Raw genomic sequence first — 24,897 nt, 5'->3', positions numbered from 1 at the left:
ATGGCATCAACTCAAGTTATGTGTTTGCTAAGGGATTCCCCATGTATCGGAACTAATCACATTTTCGTTTGAGTATTTTGCGTACAGATTCCTGTATTATATTAGTTTATTCACAATTTTCATGATCTACAGAACAAGAAAATGTTTCCTGATATGCTTTGAAGTGTTTATAAACTTAAAATATCTATTATTAATTTTATTGGAATTTGTGTCAATCCGCGAGAGAAAATAGTGTGAGAGACATTCGTTAATAAAAAGTGATACGGCATATAATCAGTGTTTTTGTTTACTTGTACAAAATATTCAATCGATGTTTTCTTTTAAACATATTATTTTGAAAACAATTTTTTAACGGAAATTGACAAAGTGATCATGGTAAATAAATAGTTAGGGGCTTATGATATTGACGTACTTGTGGTATAATTAAAGAAACAAATTCTTGCGCTCTCATGCTACACGCTTGCTCTCTGTAGATGAGGCCTCGACGGGGAGTTTTATCCCTTGCTAATGAGCAGAGCAGTTTTTCCCGCGGTAGCGGTGAATCGTTCCACATTGAGAACAACGCATTGAAAAATAGGTCACTTTATCTAACCGGTGTTTTGGGATTATATTGAAAATAAATCGGTATAATTGGTAATCATATGATTTAACTTTTGCACAGACACTGCAGTTATATTTTCTTCGGAATGTTTTGATTTTTTAAAAAAAAATCTGAAAAACTATCATATCTACATATATCCTTACGCGACATGCTTTCTGTGTTTGTAAACAACGCAAGTTTGCTGGAAAGAATCGAAGGTTGAGGAATCTAAAACAGAAGAAGTTAAACCGACTGAAAAGGTAATTTTGGAATGAAACAGTTTATTTTCTCTTGCAAGCAATAATATATATCGATTGAAATCTAATTATTTTACGACAGACAAGTTATTTATTCATCAATAGCTTTAGAAACGCCAGTGGCATGTGAGATGAGCGTGTTTACATTTCATGAATTAGATGCATCATGTTACTGGAACGTTTCATTAATACTCCTGTCTAAGGATAATGTTTTTGTAGATTCACCAATTAAGAGCTCTGAAAGCAGAACGTATGTAATGTGTCAGGTATAATTTAATGATAGCTACACGTGAATATGTGTATGGGTACGTGAAACTAAATTTTATCATCAGTGCACCATTTTGTATGGCAAGCCCTTTTGCTATTTATTCGGAAAATAAATTTTATCTTAAAATTACAGAGATATCTCTCATTTTAGAGAGATATCTCTTAAAAAATAGAGATATCTCTCAACTTAAAGAGATATCTCTTATTTTTAAGAGATATCTCTATAAGAAAGAGATATCTCTTAAAGTTAGAGAGATATCTCTTATACTTAGAGAGATATCTCTTTTTCTTTGAGAGATATCTCTTTCGTGAAAAGAGATATCTCTGAACGTTAAAGAGATATCTCTGAACGTTAAAGAGATATCTCTTTCACCTAGAGAGATATCTCTTTCACCTAGAGAGATATCTCTCCAACTAATAGAGATATCTCTTAAAGTAAAAGAGATATCTCTTAAAGTAAAAGAGATATCTCTTAAAGTAAAAGAGATATCTCTCTAAGTTTATCTTAAGAGATATCTTTTATAGTGAAAGAGATATCTTTCAAAAGGGTCTAAAAGAGATATCTCTCAGGCAAAAAGAGATATCTCTTTATTGCGAATCGATATCTCTCTTCATTGTTTTTATTTAAAGTTCATTTAAAATGACTTCTCCCTTTACCGGAAGTAAGCTTTTTAATTGTGTAATTTCTCCGAATCAACTATGTACGAGTTAACTTTTTGTTTTGTTTATTTCTAGAGTTATTTCCCGTAGTTTGGCAAGCGCCATATTTACACATGTGCAAAATTTGTTTCTAGATTTTGTGACTTTGTAGCCCTATAGTGTAAGTACACTTTCATTTGATATGATATTAAGATCTAAGAATTCATGTGTTAAAATGCAAACCTTGTAATGTCAAATGTTTCAGCATTTTCAAGTATTATTTTTGCATTGTTAACATGACCTGTTTTGTTTTTTGTGTAAGGCTAAACATGTGGTTTGTGTTCAAATCATTTTCTGAGATTTATACTATCTAGTCACTGTATGTTAAACTTGAGTATGTAAATATATAAGGATAATTTGTTGATTTCTTGCCGAACTATAACTTATTACTGCTTTCTTGTGTTTAGTAGTAGATTGCTGTTAAAAGTAAAAAAGTATGGAAACTCGGTTCAGTCATAAATGTTACTTAATATATTCTACATTTTATGTCAGTCATTTTGTATGTAATTTCTAATAACTTTTTATGTAATTTACAGTCTTTTACTGCACCAATACTGAATAAAGAAGATGAAGCCTTCTCAACAACTGTTCCAGTATAAAATTGATAATATTCACTTCCGGGAACCTCACACATGGAGTTGTGTATTGAGTTCAGCATGTTTCTGGTTTACAAAAAGCTTTTTGGGAAAGTTAGATAGTTTTACAAAGCGGAAGGGTTTTCCGACTTACGATGGATGAATTTCATGTCATAACAGCTTGGGTGCGAGCGTCCACTAGCAAAATTTTGATTGAAGCACAGGTAAACAAATCAGAGAGTGTCATCCATACATGTTAACTCTCCCGATTTAGGCGGGAGTCTACCGCTTTTTCACTCCATCTCCCGCCTACCGATTTAATGCAGAAATCTACCGCTTTTCTACAAAAGCTGCGTCTAAAGTATTTTTGGTTCGCTTGGGTATCCATTTTTGAAGCCACTCTCATAAAATCTTGCTAGATATCGCGTGATTTGACTCGGAATCATACAAACGCTTTTTTTGTACTTAGATTTCAAGCACGGATTTGACAACGACAACAACACAAGACTACCAGTGATTACCTTGGTTACGATAAATTAATCAACATCCCTGCCATGAAAAATGAGATACAGCTTTTAAGAATTAGATGAAAACATTTGACATCGTCTTTAAAAGCACAGAAGCTCACAACTTTATCAATAAAGTCAATAGAAATCACTCGATTGACCAAGCCATGTGGCACATCTCTACTTTCGTTTTCGATCATCGCGGGAAATCTGATTTATATAACGAAAGATAGGAACTTGTTTTAGATCTAGATTAAACCATTTTATCATTTGTTTTGTTTAAAAACTGAATGAATATTTTGAATTATTGCTTCTAGGCTATATCAGCAAAGATCACTCTTCACAAGGCTAAGTAAAGCAGCCAATCCAAGCAAAATGATGAGCATGAAAAATATTTGAATTTTCAATTTATGTCAAACTTAAGGTGTTTCTGTCTTCTTCTTTGCTGTTGATATTTAAGATTAATTAGTGTAGGTACCTGATTTCATTTAAGGCTTATAATATACATGTACATTACATGAAAGATATCGATAATCCAAGCGTTAAACAACACGCGCGCAATGCTACCGCTTTTGAGGTCTGAATCTCCCTCTTTTTCATCACAATAGGTTAACATGTATGGTGTCATCTGTTTCTTGTTTATTTTGACTTGAGGGAAAATGAAGTGTTTTATTCTCAACCAAATGAAATGGTTTCATAATCATCTTTTGCCTTAATTTGTTAACAGATGTTTCATGAATCCGAGGACGATAATGTAATAATAAGCTGATTATAGAGGAGGAGTTTTGTCAGTGTCCAATGGGTACCGTACTAACATCATATTGTTGCTGCATCACTTTTGTTTGGGTAAATATTTTTTTTTAATTTTGTTTTTCTTTTCAGTAAAGTTTTACTTGTCTTCTTTCTGTGGATTAACTTTTTGTGCTTTAAATGTTTGTAGCAATTTAGATCTATTTCACAAGGGTATTGATGTTCATGTATATTTTGCCATCTCTCTGCATCTAACAAAATTCAGATCACTACTATAACATGACCATATTTCTCACTTTTAAGAGAGTATGTTCCATACTTGCCAACCTCCAGCGTGTAAAAATCTGGTCATGACCAGATTTGGAAAGTAAAAAATCTGGTCATAACGCGTAACGACATTCACGACATATTTACCATGATTAAATTCTATACATATATACAAAGTGTTTGTGTATTGAGAATTCTTTTATTGAAAAAGGATTTAATTTACTATGGCAAAAAATTCATACATAATTTGATTTAATTTACATGTTAAAAATGAGAATTGAAGGTTTCATTTTTTAGTATTGACCTGAATTAAGTGTGCATTTTTTTTAAAAAAAAAAAAGGCCTTTTCAGTTTCTGCTAAATTTGAAACTGAAAGTATACCAATTTCAGTTTTAAAGTTATTTTTCCTCTCTATTGATTAATTAACTACTGCAATATGTTTTAAATGTGAAGTTAGGCCTACATTGTCTTTGATCATTTTATTTTATCTAGAATGAAAGTTTTTTTTCCAAGATTCCTTATATGTACATAAATATCGTTTCTCTTTTTCTTGGTTCAATCAGAGACATGTGTTTGGTTCAGTTTGTTCCTGTTGGCCCTGATAACGATCTAGTTCTATCTGAAGCCATTTTAATTGACTTCAAACATTGATTTGTCAAAACAACACCCAGTTAATTGTTTACACAGGTCTGCACTGATAATTAATCCATTGGCATTGTTTACGTAGATCTAAGCTTGGGTTGTAACTGGAAGTTAAAAGTGCAACCTAATTTACGAACCAAATCCGGAAATTGAGAGATTTTCGTGTTGTTCGGCAAACATCGGGTGATAAGCATGAACCGCCGGGTCATAAAAAATAATCGGGTTACGGGTTGAAAAATCGGGTGTGACCCGACGAAATCGGGTGAGTTGGCAACTATGGTATGTTCCCTGCTACTAGAAAGTGGCTTTGTGTTTGTTCAATTTTTGGTCTGTTCAAATTTGCCCGCATGGCCCAGTGGTTAGAGCATCTGCTCTAGAGTCGCCAAGTAAGGAGTTGAACCTTGCGTCGTGGGTTTGAATCTCACTTTGGGATGTGGAGACCTATCCTTGGGATGATACAGTATAAACTGTGGCCCTGTGTCACAGTAGGTGTTAGCAGGAAAAAGATCCATGCCTGCTAAATGGCGCTGAGTAAAATTTGCAGCTCTCCACCAGCAAGTGGTGGCGTCTCCATATGAGTGAAAAATTCTTGAGAAGGATGCTAAACAGTATACAAACAATCAATCTGCCTGTTCAACATGTGAATCAGTATATTCATTGATATTACACAACTGTATACATTAAAACTTATTTTATAGCAGAGGTACAAGAGAACCATTAACACAGATGAAAGCTGCAGTTGCTAAGAGATCCACCTAAGACTTAACCGACTTTGAATTATCAGCATCCAAAACAATGCAAATCAAATAAGGTATGATATTGATGCAACAAAGTAGGACAAATATAGAATTTATTTTTTGTAAGACATAGCATATAAAAAAAATGACAAAAAGTTCTGTCTGATGTCCAGGGATGCTTTACCCTCACCCCACCTTAAGGATTTAGACATTGACCCATAATTCAACTAGACTGTCTTCTCACCTCACTATTAAAATGGGGTACCCTTGTTTACAGATTAAATGTTTAATAATTATACATACATGTATGGATTTTTTTTTTTTTTTTACAAAATGACTAATATACTAGTCAACATTGGCCATCTTTAAAAATATATTTGTTTGATGTACTCCTATCCACTTTTATCAAGGTTGGAAGTTAGGCACCAGTAGTTTTGTTTGTTTGTTTTGTTTTTTTTTTGGCTTTACAGTATAGAATAAATTGATAACTGTCATACAAAGCCTCATAAACCTGTTGATGTTTTCATTACTAGCTAGAAAGACTTTATATTTATAAATTGAAAAGCATCCTAAAAATATTTGGTACCTTATGGCTTATCTTTAGAACATCTATGGAAATTAACATGTTTAAGGGGAGGGATTGAAAATTTTGAAGTGCCCAAAAAATGATTGCAAATGGGTAGGGGCCATTTTAACAGGTCGGTCAGGATTGCAAATGGGTAGGGGCCTTTTTAACAGGTCGGTCAGAGTACATCAAACAAATCATTTTTCTGATCGAAATTTGTCCGTTGTCTGTCATCCTCGTCGTTGTTGTTGTCGTCGTAAACTTTTAACATTTTCATCTTCTTCTCAAGAACCACTGTGCCAATTTCAACTAAACTTGCCACAAAGCATCCTTGGGTGAAGGGGATTCAAGTTTATTCAAATGAAGGGCCAAGCCCTCATTCAAGGGGAGATCATTGGGAATTTATGAAAATTTGGTAGCATATTTTAAAAATCTTCTTCTCAAGAACCACTGTGCCAGGAAAGATGAAACATTTGTGGAAGCATGCTCAGGTAGTGTTAGATTCAAGCTTGAAATTATGACCCCCGGGGGTAGGGCGGGGCCAGAATGGCCAACCAAAGTTTTACATAGACATATATAGGAACATTCTTTTAAAATATTCTTCTCAAGAATGACAAAGTCAAAATTCATCATATTTATATGGGAGCATCCTCAGGTAGTGTAGATTCAAGTTTGTTCAAATCATGACACCCGGGGGTAGGGTGGGACAAGAATGGCTGACCAAAGTTTTACATAGAAATATATAGGAAAATTCTTTAAACATCTTCTCAAAAATAGCAAATCCATGATTGGTCATGGGGCTACTTTTGGATTTAAACTTTACAATAATAAACCAGTTTCTACTTTTTCCTAGCCACAGTGCTCAGGTGAGAGTGCTCAGGTGAGCGATGTGGCCCATGGGCCTGATGATTATTGTTGGCCTTGGAAAGGCACTCCGAATATGCAACAAATATTTTTAAATAAAAAATTTTACATGAAAATATTTTTCTGTGTACAAGAAGGACAATTTTTATTCTGGTTTTCTTGTAAAATCATTGATAACAATTTAATGAAGAAAGTTAAGATCTGTATCAAATAAATCATAAATGGATATTTGCAAGATTTACAACTCATTATTTGTCAGGCACCTTAGTCCTAAATTTTTATCAGTTGCACATACAACTATGCAATAATTCAAATGACATGTTCCAGAAGCTTGCTAAATTACAGGTTTTTGTCTGCACATCTGGCAATCTTAGGACATTACTGGATGGTTTTGATTAAGAACTGATCCAGCATGAAGACCAGCCATGTGCCTCACCTGTCATGACATTATTAAAGATAAGTGTCCCTATAAGCAAAGAATCTGACAAAGCAAAACCTTCATCTTAAAAGATTAAAATTTAATACTTATTTGATTGGTAGTTTTAATTTTTTTTTCTCTTACGAAGCCTTATTTAGCATTTCTGAGTACTGGTATAATATGATTGCCATACTTTCCAAAACTTTTTTTTAAAGCTTTTTCCATATCCATATATACAAACAGATACCAAACAATGTTCACCCACTCACCACCACAATTACACACACACACACACAAGAAATGTTTGTAAAACACTTAATATGCCCCCTTCCCCCCACATTGGAATTTTTCTAAGTCTAAGGGGCATAATTCTGACAAAAATGGCGCAATCGTACCCAAAACAAAAGTTGACCTAGATATTTATCTGTTGTATCTGTATACCAAATTTAATTTCAGTATGTTAAATGGTTGCGAAGGAAATGAAAGGAAACTAAATGGACTGTCTGTCTGTTGTCAACTTTAACCTCCGCTATGACTTTTGAACCATGAAAGATAGAGACTTCATATTTGATATGCTTACTCCACGTTTTAAATTCTTTCAAATGACACCAAGGTCAATGATCTTGTGACCTTGACTGTGACCAATATGCTAAAAATAGTTTTTTTGAACTTTCCCCAAAACTTTTGATTCATTTAAGATAAAGACATATACTGAAAGGAAAAAGAAACGCAGGAAAGCATTATTTTCGATAAAAATTTGACCACTTGACCGAAAATTATAAAAATTGGTCAGAGGGGAAGTTTAGTTACTGTGCATCAAAATCAGTATTCAGAATTACTCAACCGTAAAATTTATGACGTCACGTAGGGAAAACGCTTAAAAGCCCAAAACACGTGCAATTTGATAACGACGAGTTTGTCAACAAATCTTGTTGCATTGTTTGATGCATGTGAGGTATGCACATCGTTTTTCAATATTAAGAGACATTATGAATCTATTGCAATCTTGGCACAGTTTACGGAAGTTCAATGAGGTCTTGTTTTCGAATTGCCTAATTAATGAATAAGGCAACAATGGTTTACAAAGCAGTCTCTTGTAAATTTTCCACCATAAAACATTTTACCCGTTGTCAGAGAGGGTCTGGAGTGGTTTTCAATCAACCATGACGATGACGTTAACGCAAAACAGAGCCATATTACGTGCGGGTTACTCGTCCTGTCATCTCTTAAATCGCCACCTTACTACCACAAAAACAGCCATTTATAGAGTAGACGATTATAATCATTACATTCATACGAAATTTGAAAGAAAACAATTCCGCAATTTGGATTTTTGAGCCAGTCAACTTACTGGTGTATTCCTCTCACTGGCGCATGCGCGCGCCGTTAGACTTATTTTTTGCGTGGTTACCCATGCTAAATATAGCCAGGATTTGAAAGATAAACACTCCGATGAAATTCCATGCAAAGGAAAAATAAGACTCTGACAAATGCACGAGATAGACATTGATAATAATGAGAGTTCTCGATTTTCACTTTTGGGGGGTATCGTCATTTGAACGTCAATAACTCATGAATAATTAGACAAAATCATATGAGACTTTGGTTAATTCTTTTTGAAAGATGATTTTAAAAGTTAGGTAGGAAAACTAAAAAGTATTTTAAGAAAAACAAATTTAATTCACCTCAAAAGTTTACCCTGCGTTTCTTTTTCCTTTCAGTATATTTGGAGTGCCTTTTCCACTAATTAAGCTCTTTCAAATGACAAGGCTCTATATTACTGCATTAGAGATCAATCCAGGTTTACTTATAAATCGAAGAAAAAAAGTCAAGCATTATTTGGAGCTACATACGTCAACGCCTTAACAATATGCCTGCTTATATAACCAAGAAAGCACAGTGACCAGTTGCACTTATGATGTTGGACGAGATCCTGAAAAAACTTCCGGTACACTCATCACTACCTGCAAAAAAAACGAAAATTCTAAATGACTTATATCAACACTTTAATATTTCATCTGGCTTATATTTTCAGTACTCATTAGCCTTTAGCTACTTTCAAACAAATTTTCATAAGTACTAACTTGCAGTGTAAAATGTTTGAAACAGTTTGTTTGTCCCAAAGGAAATTCTGCCAATTAGCAGTGGCATGAGCAGTTGATTGATGTCACAGTTCCACCGGCAAAGTATTTGTTGCTAACCTGGAAAACATCCTAGAAGTGAGCATCTACAAGAAAAAACTTACCTGAATATTAAAAATGTTATAAAATGCTTGTGTACATTCTTTATATATATATATACAACTAATTAAACATGTAACTACCAAATATACAAATTAAACTTCCTTAAATTTGTTCTTAAGTTTATTTATAGTGTATTATAATAAACATGCAATATTTGTCTTGTTATACTGAAGGGTAATTAAGAAAATGTCATTCATTGAAACAAATGTGCAAACATTTTGCGCAGTTAGCAACTTTTATGGAGAACCTATCAATGTGCATTTTCAAACTTTGGGATGTAATGTTAGGTACACAGTAGTAAAATTGTACTTGTTAACAAATGTTTTTTACCAATCAGATTTCAAATGATAATTTAATAAGAAAGCAAATGACAAATTTAACTAGCATTAAGGTCCATTGATTTACCATGGTGTGAGAGCTTTTATGAACTTTATACTAAACTAGTAAGTTTGAATTATTGAAGTAAAGAAAAAAGCAGCCCAAAAATTTATCATGTTCCTAATTTAAAATGAGTGCCATCATTAACTACTTGGAAATTGCCACACTCTTCATGAGTATAAGAAGTATTGGATATGCCTCATTAACAGATCCATACTGGTAAATGGATGACACATTCAGTCAAGCATTGTCCCCTTTTCAGTACCTCTTGGATCCCTGTAAAATATGTTAATGACAAATGTAGATAAAATGTTCTATCATTGAACGATGAATGTCCTTTATCCTGCCTCTGATAAAAATTGTGAAATTTCATTGGTCGAGAGCAATACTGCATGAAACAATGTTATGCTGCTACCCACCCCACATTGCTAATGTGCCCCCTCCACGTTACCTACCCACCATATATTAACAATTAACCAACCACACATCATTAATATACTGCTTTCACGTGACCCGCATGGAGCTTGATAACCGACATCACAATGCGTCTGACGACAACAAAGGATGCAGAACGTCTTGCTTAGATGCTCAGTGCATGAAAGCGGTTTATCGATACTATAAATATTTAGTCTTTTAGTGAACCATCGGCAGGATAAATTCGTTATGTAGACACTTAGAGGGGTAATACGGAAATATGTGGAGTCCTTGAAAAAATACATACTGTGCTCGACTTACGCCTCGCCCAATATGGATTTTTTCAAGGACCCCACATATTTTCGTATTACCCCTCTAAGTGTCTACATAACTAATAATAGACCCAGTGTGAATCTGTTGGGTGACACCGTTAGATTGTTCTAGCTATGACAAATAAGAAAATTCCTATTTCTAATGTCTATTTTAAGAAAAAAAAGTGTAAGAGCAGGGACCTATATACTATAGTATATAGGTCCCTGGTAAGGGTATTTGGGAAGGGGGTCATTAGGCTTTACAATTAATATATATTGATTGTACATTTATGTTGTAGTACGTCCTACAGTTAATATTGAAATTGAATATATACATCTCCGTGTACATGAAAGAAGTAATGTTGAACGTTTTTATTTCTGGATTATTTTAAAATAAATTAAAAAAGAACATTAATTCTATCAGGATTATGCTTAATCGACGTAGTAATCAACCATGTATACCTTTGCTCGATGAATTTTGGTACATGTATTTCATAGGCCTATTTGTTTTTTTATTGACTTTGCATTCTATATCCCGACCTCAGCTGTCCCGTGAGCTAAATCAATGGAATAAATATATGAAACCAAGCATTGGGGAACGTTTTAGTTTGAAAACACACTATTTCAGCTTAAAACTATTTTATTTTACCTTTTATGCTTTAAAATGCTCGCTAATCGTGACCCATTCGGAATAGCTTGCATGTACGTCAGTTAATAAAACAGTAAAGCAATTAATAAACGTTGTTTACCTGTATCAATTAATCCATTTTCTCCTCTTCTTTTCAATAATAAAAAAACGAACGACTTAACAGACATTACTTCCTGTTTCGCTTTCGTTTTCAATAGGAGAATTAATTATTCTATTTTAAGAGTGATTGGAAAAGAGATATCTCTTTCATTAAAAGAGATATCTCTTTATCTTAGAGAGATATCTCTATTTGAAAATCTAAAGAGATATCTCTCTAACTAAGAAAGATATCTCTTTTAAACTTGTTAAAGAGATATCTCTCTAACTTTTAGAGATATCTCTCTCGCTTAAAGAGATATCTCTCTAGCTTATAAAGATATCTCTCTTACAAAAAGAGATATCTCTCTTTCAAAAAGAGATATCTCTCTTACAAAAAGAGATATCTCTTTTGTTGAAAGAGATATCTCTCTAAAGTATAAAGATATCTATATTAATCAAAGAGATATCTCTATAAGCGAAAGAGATATCTCTCTATGCAAGAGAGATATCTCTCATTTTGAAAGAAAAAAATATTTTTCGAATAAATAGTAAAAGGGCTTGCCATAATTTTGTGAAACATTTTGTCATGTTGATATTAAAAGTCTAATTACGAGACAAAATATCTAAAACCTTGATAGATTACATGTTTGTTAAAACCAGAGTTAGGAATATTGCTGCCTCCCCAAACCTGTTTCACAGCAGGTTATATACTTGACCAGCAAATGTCGGTCATTAACAGGCCCGTGATTCTTATCTAATTGTCTGCACTGCTCCTTAGCTATTTCCAGCTGTGTTTGGCCATTAGATGCTGACCATGTGAAAAGAGAATTATTTAACTTCAGTGAGTAAATAAGTCTCCTAAAATAGGTCAACTTTTTCTGAAGGAAAATGAAATGTAAATAAAGAATGCATGTTTATAAATCAACAAGGTGAGAAATCAAATTCATAAAATTTGTATACAACACTGCAGATAGATAATGTAAACAGTCAATACAATTGTCATTTTGATGAATAATAAGTAAATCTTGAAAAGTTGAGAGAATTATAATCGAATAATAAATCTATTTATCTTTAAAACTGAAGTTGTTGGGTTTCAACAAAGGTTAAATCAAACCAAATGAAATATTGTGCATATCAATTAATTTTATAGAGTGACAAAACCAAAAAAAGAAGAAATACAATATTGAATGGCAATTTTAAATAATTTTAAATAAAAATTCAGCAGTTGAATTTCAAAAGTGCTTAAAATCAAGAGAAATTTAAATACTTATTGTGCATATCAATGATCATGAAAAACAAGGAATTAGATTACAAGAGTGGCTAAATTAAGAGACTTGAATTATCAAATGTGATGTCATTGATGAAAGACAAGGAGTTGAATTTCAAGAGCAGCTAAATCAAGAGAATTGGATTATACAATAGATGAATTTCAAGAGTAGCTTAATCAAAAGAGATGAAATATAATGCTGTGCATAAAATGAATCTCAAGATTATGGATATCAAGAGTATGAAAATTTTATAAGGCAGTAAAACTACTAAATTTGTATGAAACTGAAAATAATACAGGAATTAAAAATTGATTGTGTACATGTAAATGTGAAAGTTAAATTTATGTTGTATTGCTGAGTTACTAGTATCTCGAGAGCTGTGGCTTAAGTAAAATGAGGAAAAATTAACTAAAACCAAAATAAAAACAAACAAGCTCCCAAAAATCAAAGCAATAAAATGGAAAATTCAGATAAATACAACCTAAGAAATAAAAGAAAAAGACTAAATGATAGTGAGAATATTGGTGCAAAGGTTGCAAATAAAAGAAATTCTAGTATATCCACTAGTTTGGAAATTGACATGAATAGCCCCAATACAATATTAGATATTCATTGCATTACAACAAATGTGCATCAAGGGTCAGGTGTTTTTTCAGAAGAAAGTAGAGGCAGGCAATGTGTTGCTAATGCACTATTTAGTATAGCTTACAAGGAATTGCCAGGAAAACATGTTGAAAAATGGATTTCAAACGACTTAGATTTTTTGCTTCTAAAGGGGGATGAGCTTTACAGACATGCACGTGGCAAGTGTTCATTTCCATATTTACATCCAAGTGATTTGCCAAAGGGTTTATGCATTTCTGATAAACTTCTAAAATTAACCACTCAGAATACATTCTCCGGGGATATGAGTTGTTCATTCAAAGATGATATCCCATTCCATTCACTTCCAATAGCTTTAAACTGCTGTCTTGCTGATGGTTCATGTTCAGGAATTTTAGTCTGTAATGGAAGTGCTGTTGCAATATTTTATTCAAACTCTAATTTTCATGTTTTTGACCCTCATTCACGTGACCAGTTTGGAAACCCATGCCCAGATGGATCAGCAGTACTACTTACAGTCCAAAGTTTTCTACAATTCCAGATTCTTTTGCGTAGAATATTTCATGTTGATGGAAGTTGTACTTTTGACTTGCACCAAATTAAAAGCACTTTAATGGGTAAAAGCTCATTTCTGCGTATAAAAGAGAGATTATGTTTATCGAATAATGATAGCTGCAGTGCATGCTCAAATGTATCAAAGTTCGAGGCTGATCATATTGGGCATTGTAGAGTAATTGAAAGCTTTCATAACTCTGTTGCTACAGGACCATCATTTGTATGTAAAAGTTGCTCCCAAATATGGTTTAAACACTCTGTTATAAAGGCTACAGGGATTTCTGAGGAGTTTCTTAAGCATTGTTCATTGAATTCCAATGATACTTTATGCCACACATGTTACAGACATTTGAAGGAGAATAAGATTCCACCATGTTCATCTATGAATGGATTAAAATTTCCTGTCAGACCTCAAGAACTTGATTTAACTAATTTGGAGGAACGTCTAATTGCTCCAAGAATTCCATTTATGCAACTGCATGAGAAGCCAAGAGGTGGACAGCTAAGTATAACTGGCAATGTTGTAAATGTTCCAGCTGATGTAACAACAACAGTTAAGAAGCTTCCAAGACTTCTTAGTGAGAATGAAACAATACCTTTGAAATTTAAACGGAGTCTAAGTTTTAAACATTCAGTTGCATTTGAAAGAATTCGTCCAAACAAAGTCATAGCAGCAACAAAATGGTTAATGCAAAACAGTGCATTGTTTCAAAGTGAAGGAATAGAAATAAATCAGGAATGGGAATTCCAAAATGAAGACTCTGAAAGTGATGACAATTCTGAGGATATCTCAATATCAACATCAGATGATTGTGTTATTGATACATGGACCGAAGATACAAATATTGAAGACAGACCATCTGGAAATACAGATACTATGCTACAAATTGTAGATTTTCGAGAGTTTAACCAAATTTTAAGTGTAGCACCAGGAGAAAACAATACACCACTTAGTATATTTCAAGATAAATATTCCGAATTTCTTGCATTCCCTGCGATTTATTGTGGACAGTCAAGACCTGACAATACTTCAAGACCTGTTCCTTTACATTATAGTACCATCTGTAAATGGGAATTGAGAAATGTAGATAGGCGATGTGCAACATGCATACCCAACTTGTTTTACAAATTGAAAAAGTTGCAAATCAAGCAAATTCAAGACAAGGTCATGCTGGCAATTCGAAAATGCAAAATGAATGGTAAAAAGTATACAGCAGCACAGATTCTTGACTCACAAACAGCTCAGGCTATTGTCAAATTGAATGAAGGATATCAGGTTTTGCGATCATTACGTGGATCTCCTCCATACTGGGAAAAAGCAAAAAAAGACATATTTGCTATGATAAATCAATTAGGATTACCTACATGGTTTTGCTCATTTTCGGCTGCGGAAACTAAGTGGATACCATTATTAAAAACTTTAGGTGAATTGATAGAAAATGTATCATATACAGATGATGAGATTTTAAGCATGAGTTGGGAGCAAAAAAGCAAATTAATTAAAGCTGACCCAGTAACCTGTGCAAGATATTTTGACTTCAGATTCAGCAAATTTTTCTCAGATGTCATGTGTAATGAATTACATCCAATTGGCCAAATTGAAGACCACTTTTACAGGGTGGAGTTTCAGCAAAGAGGATCTCCTCATGTTCACATGCTTCTATGGATAAAAGATGCTCCAAACATGAAAACACATGAAAAAAGAAGAATAGAAGAATTTATTGATAAATATGTTACATGTGACAACAATGGAGCAGACAAAGTACTTGTGAACTATCAGACCCATAGGCATGCAAAAACATGTATGAAGAAAAACAAACCCATATGTAGGTTTAATTTCCCTATTCCCCCAATGCCATATACTATTATCCTTTCACCTTTAGATGAGGAAGATGAAAACTTTGCTTCTGCCGCTACCACCTTCAGTGATATTTGTGCATACTTGAACTCCGATACATTTAAAACAAAGGATTTGACATTTGAAGAATATTTGTTGGAACTAAATCTAGACATTGGAAATTATTTATATGCTATCCGATCATCTCTAAAGCAAGACAGAATATTTTTGAAACGGAATCCGAAAGATATCAGAGTGAATGCATACAATCCTCTATTACTTGAAAGCTGGCAAGCCAACTTGGACATTCAGTTTATATTGGATCCATATGCCTGTGCAACATACATTGTTTCGTATATTTCAAAAGGACAAAGAGGGATGTCAAATTTGCTTCGACATGCATGTGAAGAGGCTCGTAGGAATGATTCTGATATTCGTCAACAGGTTCGCAGAATAGGAAACAAATTTTTAACACATGTTGAAATAGGGGCTCAGGAAGCAGCTTACATAGTTCTTCAAATACCTTTGCGACACTCATCAAGGCTTGTAACCTTCATTAACACTTCTCCACCTGAAGAACGTGTAGTGTTGTTAAAGCCAAAGCATGTTTTAGAGGAATTAAAGGATGATTGCACTGATATTGAATCAGGCAATGTGTTGACTTTGTACCAGCAAAGACCAAAAATCATAGAGGGATTGTGTTTGGCAGACTTTGTTTCACAGTTCTATGTAAAGTATAAAGCTACAAAGAGCAGAAAAACATTAAATGAGGAATATTTGCCTGAAGATGAATATGAAGAAGATATGTCTGAGGACCATAATTCTGCTCCATTAGAAACTGCAGAATTATCCAAAAGTTATGTGTTCAAAAATGGGGTAGAGATTGTCAAAAGGAAGAAACCTTGTGTCCTTAGGTGGGTCCATTTTGATAAAGAAACAGATTCAGAAAAATATTACCGTGAACTTCTTTTGTTGTTCATTCCATGGCGTAATGAGGAAAAGGATCTGATCAAAACTTTTTCATCCTTCGAGGAAAGTGTCAAATCTTGTATATCTCAAGTGGAAAAGAAATTAGGGGAGTACCAAAAGAGGGAGATAAACATAAATGATGTAGAGAAATTGTTACACTACATGGATGAAGATACATGCAATTCAGAGTATGTTGCTCCTGGTTGTGAGCATCAAGATGAAATTGACAAAGACGAAGGAATGACATTATCAGAAAAATATGGATGTTTTAACCCTGGAAAACATGCACCAGAGTATGATATTGGACTTGACATTGGGGTAGTTCGAAAACAACTAGAAGAAGACATATCTCAACTTGGAGAAATGGATGAACATTCATACAGAAAAATGGTTAGAAGTTTAAATGAGCAACAGAGAGAATTCTTCAACCATGTTTTGCATTGGCTGAAAACAAAGACTGATCCATTATATGCGTTTTTAACAGGGGGAGCTGGCGTTGGAAAAAGCGTTGTTACTAGGGCTTTGTATCAAGGGTTACTGAAGTATTATTTACACCAGTTAAATGAGTCCCCAGATAACTTTCATGTTTTGTTGTGTGCACCAACTGGGAAAGCAGCTCACAATATAAGTGGTGCAACTATTCATTCATCATTTTGTATTCCTGTAGGACAAGGTTTTTCATATAAACCACTTGATATGCAGCAGTTGAATACATTAAGAACAAAATATATACATTTAAAAGTTCTGATCATTGATGAAGTATCCTTGGTAGGTCAGAACATGTTTAATTTTGTGAATTTGAGATTGCAAGAAATAAGAGGCTGCCAGAAACCCTTTGGAGGTGTGAGTGTCATAACAGTAGGAGATTTGTACCAACTGAAACCAGTCATGGATAAATGGATATTTTCTCAGTCTGAGCGAGATTATGGTCCATTAAGTGCAAATCTTTGGAAAGACAATTTTCAAATGTATGAACTTACAAAAATAATGCGACAAAAGGATGACAAGGATTTTGCAGAGTTGTTAAACAGACTCAGAGAGGGAAAGCAAACTGCAATTGATATTAATATTTTGAAGATGTATGTGAAAGAAGATGCTATTGGGATTTCTGAATTACCACATCTGTATACAACAAGAAAGGAGGTAGAAATGTATAACACTAGGGTGTACCAAAATGCACAAGGGAATCTGAAAGTTGCTATTCCGGCCATTGACTGGGTTATTGGAACGTCAGATTCAAATATACAGTCTAGAGTTCTGAATCGAATCCCAGAAGATAATTCTAAAACCATGGGGTTATCCTCCATACTTAAACTAGTTTTGAACATTCCAGCTGAAATAACAAATAATGTTGATGTTCAGGATGGTATTACAAATGGTGCTGCTTGCAAAGTGAAGTACTTTGATTTTAGAGTAGATGGATCCAACAGATGCAGCATTATTTGGGTTGAATTTACTGAAAAGGAAACTGGAAAAGCTGCACGAGCAAAATTAGCAAGGTTGTATGAATCTGGTATAAGTAAAACATGGACACCAGTTTTGGAAATAACCAGGATATTCAAAATCCACATGAATGGAACATACCAGGTTAAAAGAAAACAGTTTCCTTTACAATTGAGTGCTGCAAAAACTATTCATAAATCCCAAGGTTCAACACTCTCAGATGCAGTTGTTCACTTCGGTTCAAGGAGAAATGACCATATGCATTATGTTGGACTAAGTAGGGTTGTGTGTCTGAAGAATTTGCACATTTTACACTTGAATGAGAATAAAATCTCTGTGTCAATTTCAGTGCAAGAGGAAATGGATAGACTAAGACAAGAAAGTATGCTTCAACCATGTATCAGAAATTTAAATGACTATTTGTCACTAGGGTCCATTTTTTCCTTCTTCAATGCAAGATCTCTTCATCGTCACATTCTTGACCTGAAAGAAGATGTTACCATTCTTCCATCTGATATGATTTTCGTTTCCGAAACTCGTTTCATGGCCTCTGATAATGGTGGTTCATTTGAAATCCAGGGTTTTACATTGCATCGAAATGATTTCTTTAGCAGAGATGGAAACAGACCCTCTTACGGTTTGGCACTTTATGTTAAACATGCCATTTCATCTAAAGTAACAAATATCACAGAAGGTACTTTTGGAAAGATACAGGTTTTGTCAGTAGATATGGATGTTGGAGAACAAGTGTCATTAATTTTTCTGTACATTCCTCCACACGAGAAAAGCAATGAGGTGAAAAAACTTTAAAAGAAATCTTGAAGCATCATTCAAACAATTCTAATTCTGTGGTTTTGGCAGGAGATTTTAATTTTGACAATTTAAAATCAAATGAATTTGCCAAACATATGTTGAATGAGTTCAATCTTCGATATTTGCAAACAGACAGCACCACAGACTATGGTTCTGCTTTAGACCATATTTACACAAACTTACATTCTAATCATATAAATTTTTGGGGCACTCAAGAATCATATTACTCTGACCATAAATCACTATATGTCTCAATTAAATAGGCAGTTTTATTTAAAAATGATAGAATAATTAGCCAAACATTTTTACAAAATTATTGCCGTATTCTCCATGTATTTTTTTCTTATTTTAACTGCATTTTTTAAAAGAATAAAAGCTAAATTTACAATCAGTCGGTAAGTAGAAATTAAACAAATTATTTTTAGTAAAAGTTTCTTATGCTTCAAAACATTTTAATCTAAAGTTGATATTTGTAAATTGATCATTGATTTTTATTCTTGCAGAGATGCTGACGCTAGCAAAGCTAAGAGTTTCAAGAGGGAATAAGCCTTATTCCCTGCCACTCAAAGTCAAAGTTTGTGGACGTAGTGGAGTGACTAGTTATCAAGTTGATGGTGGAGAGAAAAAAGAGTACAGAGTTTTGGGAGTTGCAGACAGAACCTTGGCAATGAAAGCCATACTCTATGACATGACAAAAGAGAACATGGTGGAGGAAGGAAACTCTGTAATTCTTATGAATTATATCTACAAGACGGAACCAGAATCAATAATATTAACAAAAAATTCCAAAGTCATGAAGACATCCAACATTGATGTTGGAGAAGAGCTGCTGGATAGGGGAAGATTCATTGCCAACCCTCCACCAGCAGAGACCATTACAATTAATAAAGTGAAGAGCAGTCCAGTGAAAACCCTGGTTTCCATTCAGGGTCGAGTTGTTTCGGTAAGTCACGTTTCATTTTACCAGAATATTGTTTTAAGGATATTGATATATACTTGAAAATGAATGATATGAAAAAATAAATTTTTCAAGTTATCAAAAACAATATCTTTTTTTTCAGGAAGAGATGACTAGAACTGTAAAAGTTAAAGGAAATGATGTCCAAGTAAAATCAGTCACCATTAAGGATGAAACTGACTCTGTGAAAGTTTCCTTATGGAGACACCTCTCAGATTCAGCTGGAGTTGGTAAATTTTTGAGCTTTACGGACCTAGTGGTTACGAGTTACAATGACGAAGTTTCTGTTTCAAGCACATCAAAGACAACCATTAAGGTATAATATAAATTATGATAGAGATAATAATTCTTTTTACTTGAAACAATGTATCTTTGTCTATTGAATCATACAATCTAATTTAGGTAACTGAATTATGCAACATTTTAAGAATAAGGCTTTTTGAAACTTGTTTTCTCATCTAGTTCTTTATGAATTTAAGTGATTAAGAAGCTCCTTCTATCTAAATTCTCTTATCACAACATTTAAATAGATTCAAAAATCATAATAAAAAGTTATAATCACAATTTGTTGTGTAAATATTTATACTCCTAGCACTTAATATAAAAAGAGGTGTTATAAAGAGCATTCTTTCATATTTTCTGTCTTTCTAATTAGGAAAAAGAACAACCAACAACAGTTGTGCGGGGATCCATCATTGCATTTGAACCAAATGACGTAAGTCTAGACCTGCTCGTGTCTGTTGGTGAAGATTTTCCGACATACACCGTTTCAGCCGAAATCCTAGTCAAATTATTTGGCTGTACCCTAGAGAATTTGACAGAAACATTACAATCAAAACTTCCTCTCCCTTGCATGATGCAAGTTAAAAACACAACAATTGAAGAAATCACACACTAAATTTGAGTAAAAACAATTGAAGACAAGGTGTTCATTAGCATAATGACATAAACTTTTTGTATCATGATATGGTAATTTATAATTGTATTTAAAGAAAAATTAACCAGTATTTCTTCAGATTGTTCAAGTATGTATTTTCCATTTGGCATTTTATTTCGTATGTCTTATTTTTGAGGTGAAAGTGTATTTTCTAGGGGTTTGAAATTATCTGGATTTTATTTTTTCATGTTCACTATCTCAAAGCTTCTGTGTCTTAACTCTGTTGTTGTGTGTAGAGGAATGATATAACAAACATCTGTATTGAGACCTCTGTATTGAGAAGATGTATTTTTCTGAAGCATTACAAGTGTGAAAAAAAGAAAACATGGTATATGTTTCTACTTATATAAATACATGTACAAGTAAAATTGTATGCTCTGTATTTCAAATCCAACTTCATAGAACACATGTGATTGATTGTATTTACATGTACATGCATTTTTTAAAATACAGATTTAGGTTTAAAAGGAACAATTTTGAAAGTCGCAGAGAATAAAATGTGGCAAGATTTTCATTTTTATTATAAGTTTGCTATGTTAGTGTAAATATTACTATCATAATTACACTAATCTAAACTTTGTGTATTTTTTAGCCAAAGGATATGCATGTATTTAGTATATTACTTCCTCTCCTTTAATGGATGATAAATTTTGTTGTTGTTAGATTAATTACATGGAATCAATAGTTGCATCTTATCGCATGTAGTCACTGTGTATAACTAATGATATGTTGTTTTAGACAATTGTTTGATTACTATTGCGCTATAAATGTATGACACAAAATATTTTGTAAGAAATAAGTCAATCAGGTACTGCATAAAGATATCATCTTTCTTTTTTTTGCCTTCATTGAATGTTTTGTAGAAAGTATATTTTAAAATTAAAATTTCATTAACTGTTAAGATTTAATATCTTTAGGTCACATTGCACTGGATGCACAAGATGTTCTCTTAATTTTTAGAGTAAATTTCAAGTTTTCAGAGATATTGTTTTAAGGTCATCACATCTGGTTTAAAAGATGAGTCTTTGCAATATGATTATCTTGAAACTTTTTTCTAAGGGTAGATAAATATTTGTTTATTTGAAAACTTTTTTCTCAGGGTTGCAAAATATTTGTTCTCAGGTTTACCATATTGTATTCAACAATTAATTTTTAAATTTGTATTTCTTGCAAATTTCTTTGTCAATATTTGTTTGTTTTTGTTTTAATTAAAGTATGATAAGTGATAATGAAGTACTTAAAAAAAAGTAAATGCAACATCTGAAGTTGCAGTAAATTACATATGGCAAGATTTTCAGGTTCTTCTTATTCAGTTTTGGTACAATAGTGTAAATATAACTTTCATGAGGACAGTGTCCCAAAATTAGCATAGATTTTTAGTCATAGTTTACTTGAGTAATTAGTATACTAGTTCCTATCCTGAAATTGATGATATGTATTGTTGTTGTTAGATTAATTACATTGGACTAAGAGTTACATCTTACTGGATGTAGTCAATATATGTAGTCATTGATGAAGGCAATTGTTTAATTGCTAAAAAAAATTGCTTAGGATTACCATATTGTGTTCGTCAATAAATTTTCATATTACTTGAAAATTTCTTTGTTAATTAATATTTGTTTTGTGCAAATTAATGTTAAGTGATTTTACATTTTTAAGAAAAAGCTTTTTGTAATTTTTTAAATGTCTTCATAATTGTACATTGCTGAAACATTGCTACGTGTATGAAATAAGACACCTGTTAAGGAGAAAAATTGAAAAAAAAAAATATAAGAAACTACTATGGGAAAATGTGCACTAGTAGTACTCATTATTACATGTTTGTTTTACTATCATTTTTAGCTCACCTGAGCCGAAGGCTCAAGTGAGCTTTTCTGATCACATTTTGTCCGTCGTCCGTCCGTCCGTCTGTCTGTCCGTCCGTCTGTCCGTCTGTCTGTCCGTCTGTAAACTTTTCACATTTTCGACTTCTTCTCAAGAACCACTGGGCCAATTTTAACCAAACTTGGTACAAAGCATCCTTTGGTAAAGGGAAATTTAAGTTGTTAAAATCAAGAGCCAAGTTCCCTTCCAAGGGGAGATAATCAAGAAAATCCAAAAATAGGGTGGGGTCATTAAAAAATCTTCTTCTCAAGAACCACTGGGCCAGAAAAGCTGAAACTTATGTGGAAGCATCTTGGGATAGTGTAGATTCTAAATTGTTCAAATCATGACCCCCGGGGGAAGGGCGGGGCCACAATGGGGAATCAAAGTTTAATATAGAAATATATAGGAAAAATCTTTGAAAATCTTCTTCTCAAGAACCACTGGACCAGAAAAGCTGAAACTTATATGGAAGCATCCTGGTATAGTGTAATATCTAAATTGTTCAAATCATGACCCCCGGGGGAAGGGCGGGGCCACAATGGGGAATCAAAGTTTTACATAGAAATATATAGGAAAAATCTTTGAAAATCTTCTTCTCAAGAACCACTGGGCCAGGAAAGCTGAAACTTATGTGGAAGCATCCTGGTATAATGTAGATTCTAAATTGTTCAAATAATGACCCCCGGGGGAAGGGTGGGGCCACAATGGGGAATCAAAGTTTTATATAGAAATATATAGGAAAAATCTTTGAAAATCTTCTTCTCAAGAACCACTGGGCCAGAAAAGCTGAAACTTATCTGGAAGCATCCTGGAATAGTGTAAATTCTAAATTGCTCAAATCATGACCCCCGGGAGAAGGGCGGGGCCACAATGGGGAATCAAAGTTTAATATAGAAATATATAGGAAAAATCTTTGAAAATCTTCTTCTCAAGAACCACTGGGCCAGAAAAGCTGAAATTTATGTGGAAGCATCCTGGTATAATGTAGATTCTAAATTGTTCAAATAATGACCCCCGGGGGAAGGGTGGGGCCACAATGGGGAATCAAAGTTTTACATAGAAATATATAGGAAAAATCTTTGAAAATCTTCTTCTCAAGAACCACTGGGCCAGAAAAGCTGAAACTTATATGGAAGCATCCTGGTATAGTGTAAATTCTAAATTGTTCAAATCATGACCCCCGGGGGAAGGGTGGGGCCACAATGGGGAATCAAAGTTTTACATAGAAATATATAGGAAAAATCTTTGAAAATCTTCTTCTCAAGAACCACTGGGCCAGAAAAGCTGAAACTTAAGTGGAAGCATCCTGGTATAATGTAGATTCTAAATTGTTCAAATAATGACCCCCGGGGGAAGGGTGGGGCCACAATAGGGAATCAAAGTTTTATATAGAAATATATAGGAAAAATCTTTGAAAATCTTCTTCTCAAGAACCACTGGGCCAGAAAAGCTGAAACTTATGTGGAAGCATCCTGGTATAGTGTAAATTCTAAATTGTTCAAATCATGACCCCCGGGGGAAGGGTGGGGCCACAATGGGGAATCAAAGTTTTATATAGAAATATGTAGGAAAAATCTTTGAAAATTTTCTTCTCAAGAACCACTGGGCCAGAAAAAGTGAAGCTTATGTGGAAGCATTCTGGGGTAGTATTAATTCTAAATTGTAGGAATCATGACCCCCGGGGTAAGGGCGGGGCCATTATAGGGAATCAAAGTTTTACATAGAAATATATAGGAAAAATCTTTGAAAATCTTCTTCTCAGGAACCACTGGGCCACAAAAGCTGAAACATATGTGCCCATGGAAGGATCATGGGGTAGTGTAGATTTCAAAATGTCTAAATTATGATCAGTGGGGTAGGGTGGGGATGCATTATGTATAACAAGGGTGAAATCTGGTAAGAACAGAATGGTCAAAGCTTCTAAGGTGAGCGATGTGGCCCATGGGCCTCTTGTTTACTAGATAATTGCTTTTTACATTAGAACAGTAAAGACTTTAAAATATGAGCTGATTCTTTCATTAAGTTTATATGTTCCAAATTTAACATTTAGTTGTAATTAGCAATTCAGATAGCATTATTTTTCTTGTTATTTCATGTACTACTGTTTTTAGCTCACCTGAGCCGAAGGCTCAAGTGAGCTTTTCTGATCACATTTTGTCCGTCGTCCGTCCGTCCGTCTGTCTGTCCGTCCGTCTGTCCGTCTGTCCGTCTGTCTGTCCGTCTGTAAACTTTTCACATTTTCGACTTCTTCTCAAGAACCACTGGGCCAATTTTGACCAAACTTAGTACAAAGCATCCTTGGGTAAAGGGGAATTTAAATTGTTAAAATGAAGGGACATATCCCCTCGCAAGGGGAGATAATCAAGAAAAGACAAAAATAGGGTGGGGTCATTAAAAAATCTTCTTCTCAAGAACCACTGGGCCAGTAAAGCTGAAACTTATGTGGAA

General features: G+C 33.7%; 2 protein-coding genes across 3 annotated transcripts; both read left to right on the top strand.

Annotated features, from left to right (window-relative positions):
* Positions 1-409: 409 nt before the first annotated feature.
* Positions 410-24,399, top strand: LOC134242041 (uncharacterized). Of its 2 annotated transcripts, XM_062724048.1 has the most exons (4): positions 410-840; positions 19,192-19,631; positions 19,750-19,962; positions 20,302-24,399. In XM_062724048.1, the coding sequence occupies exons 2-4, from the start codon at positions 19,194-19,196 to the stop codon at positions 20,542-20,544; spliced, it is 894 nt and encodes a 297-aa protein (XP_062580032.1). In that variant the 5' UTR covers positions 410-840; positions 19,192-19,193; the 3' UTR covers positions 20,545-24,399. The 2 variants fall into 2 exon arrangements, with proteins under 2 accessions (XP_062580032.1, XP_062580033.1); XM_062724049.1 differs by lacking the exon at positions 410-840 and having other exon boundaries at positions 19,112-19,631.
* LOC134242043 (uncharacterized) lies at positions 14,009-18,685 on the top strand. Its single transcript, XM_062724051.1, has one exon. The coding sequence runs from the start codon at positions 14,009-14,011 to the stop codon at positions 18,683-18,685; it is 4,677 nt and encodes a 1,558-aa protein (XP_062580035.1).
* Positions 24,400-24,897: the final 498 nt, after the last annotated feature.

Source organism: Saccostrea cucullata, unplaced genomic scaffold, assembly GCF_032062105.1.
Source record: "Saccostrea cucullata isolate Sc308-1 unplaced genomic scaffold, CSIRO_AGI_Scuc_v1 ctg7039, whole genome shotgun sequence".
Classification (NCBI taxonomy): domain Eukaryota; kingdom Metazoa; phylum Mollusca; class Bivalvia; order Ostreida; family Ostreidae; genus Saccostrea; species Saccostrea cuccullata.
The sequence above is the reverse complement of the archived record's forward strand: the minus strand, read 5'-3'. Positions and strand labels throughout refer to the sequence as shown.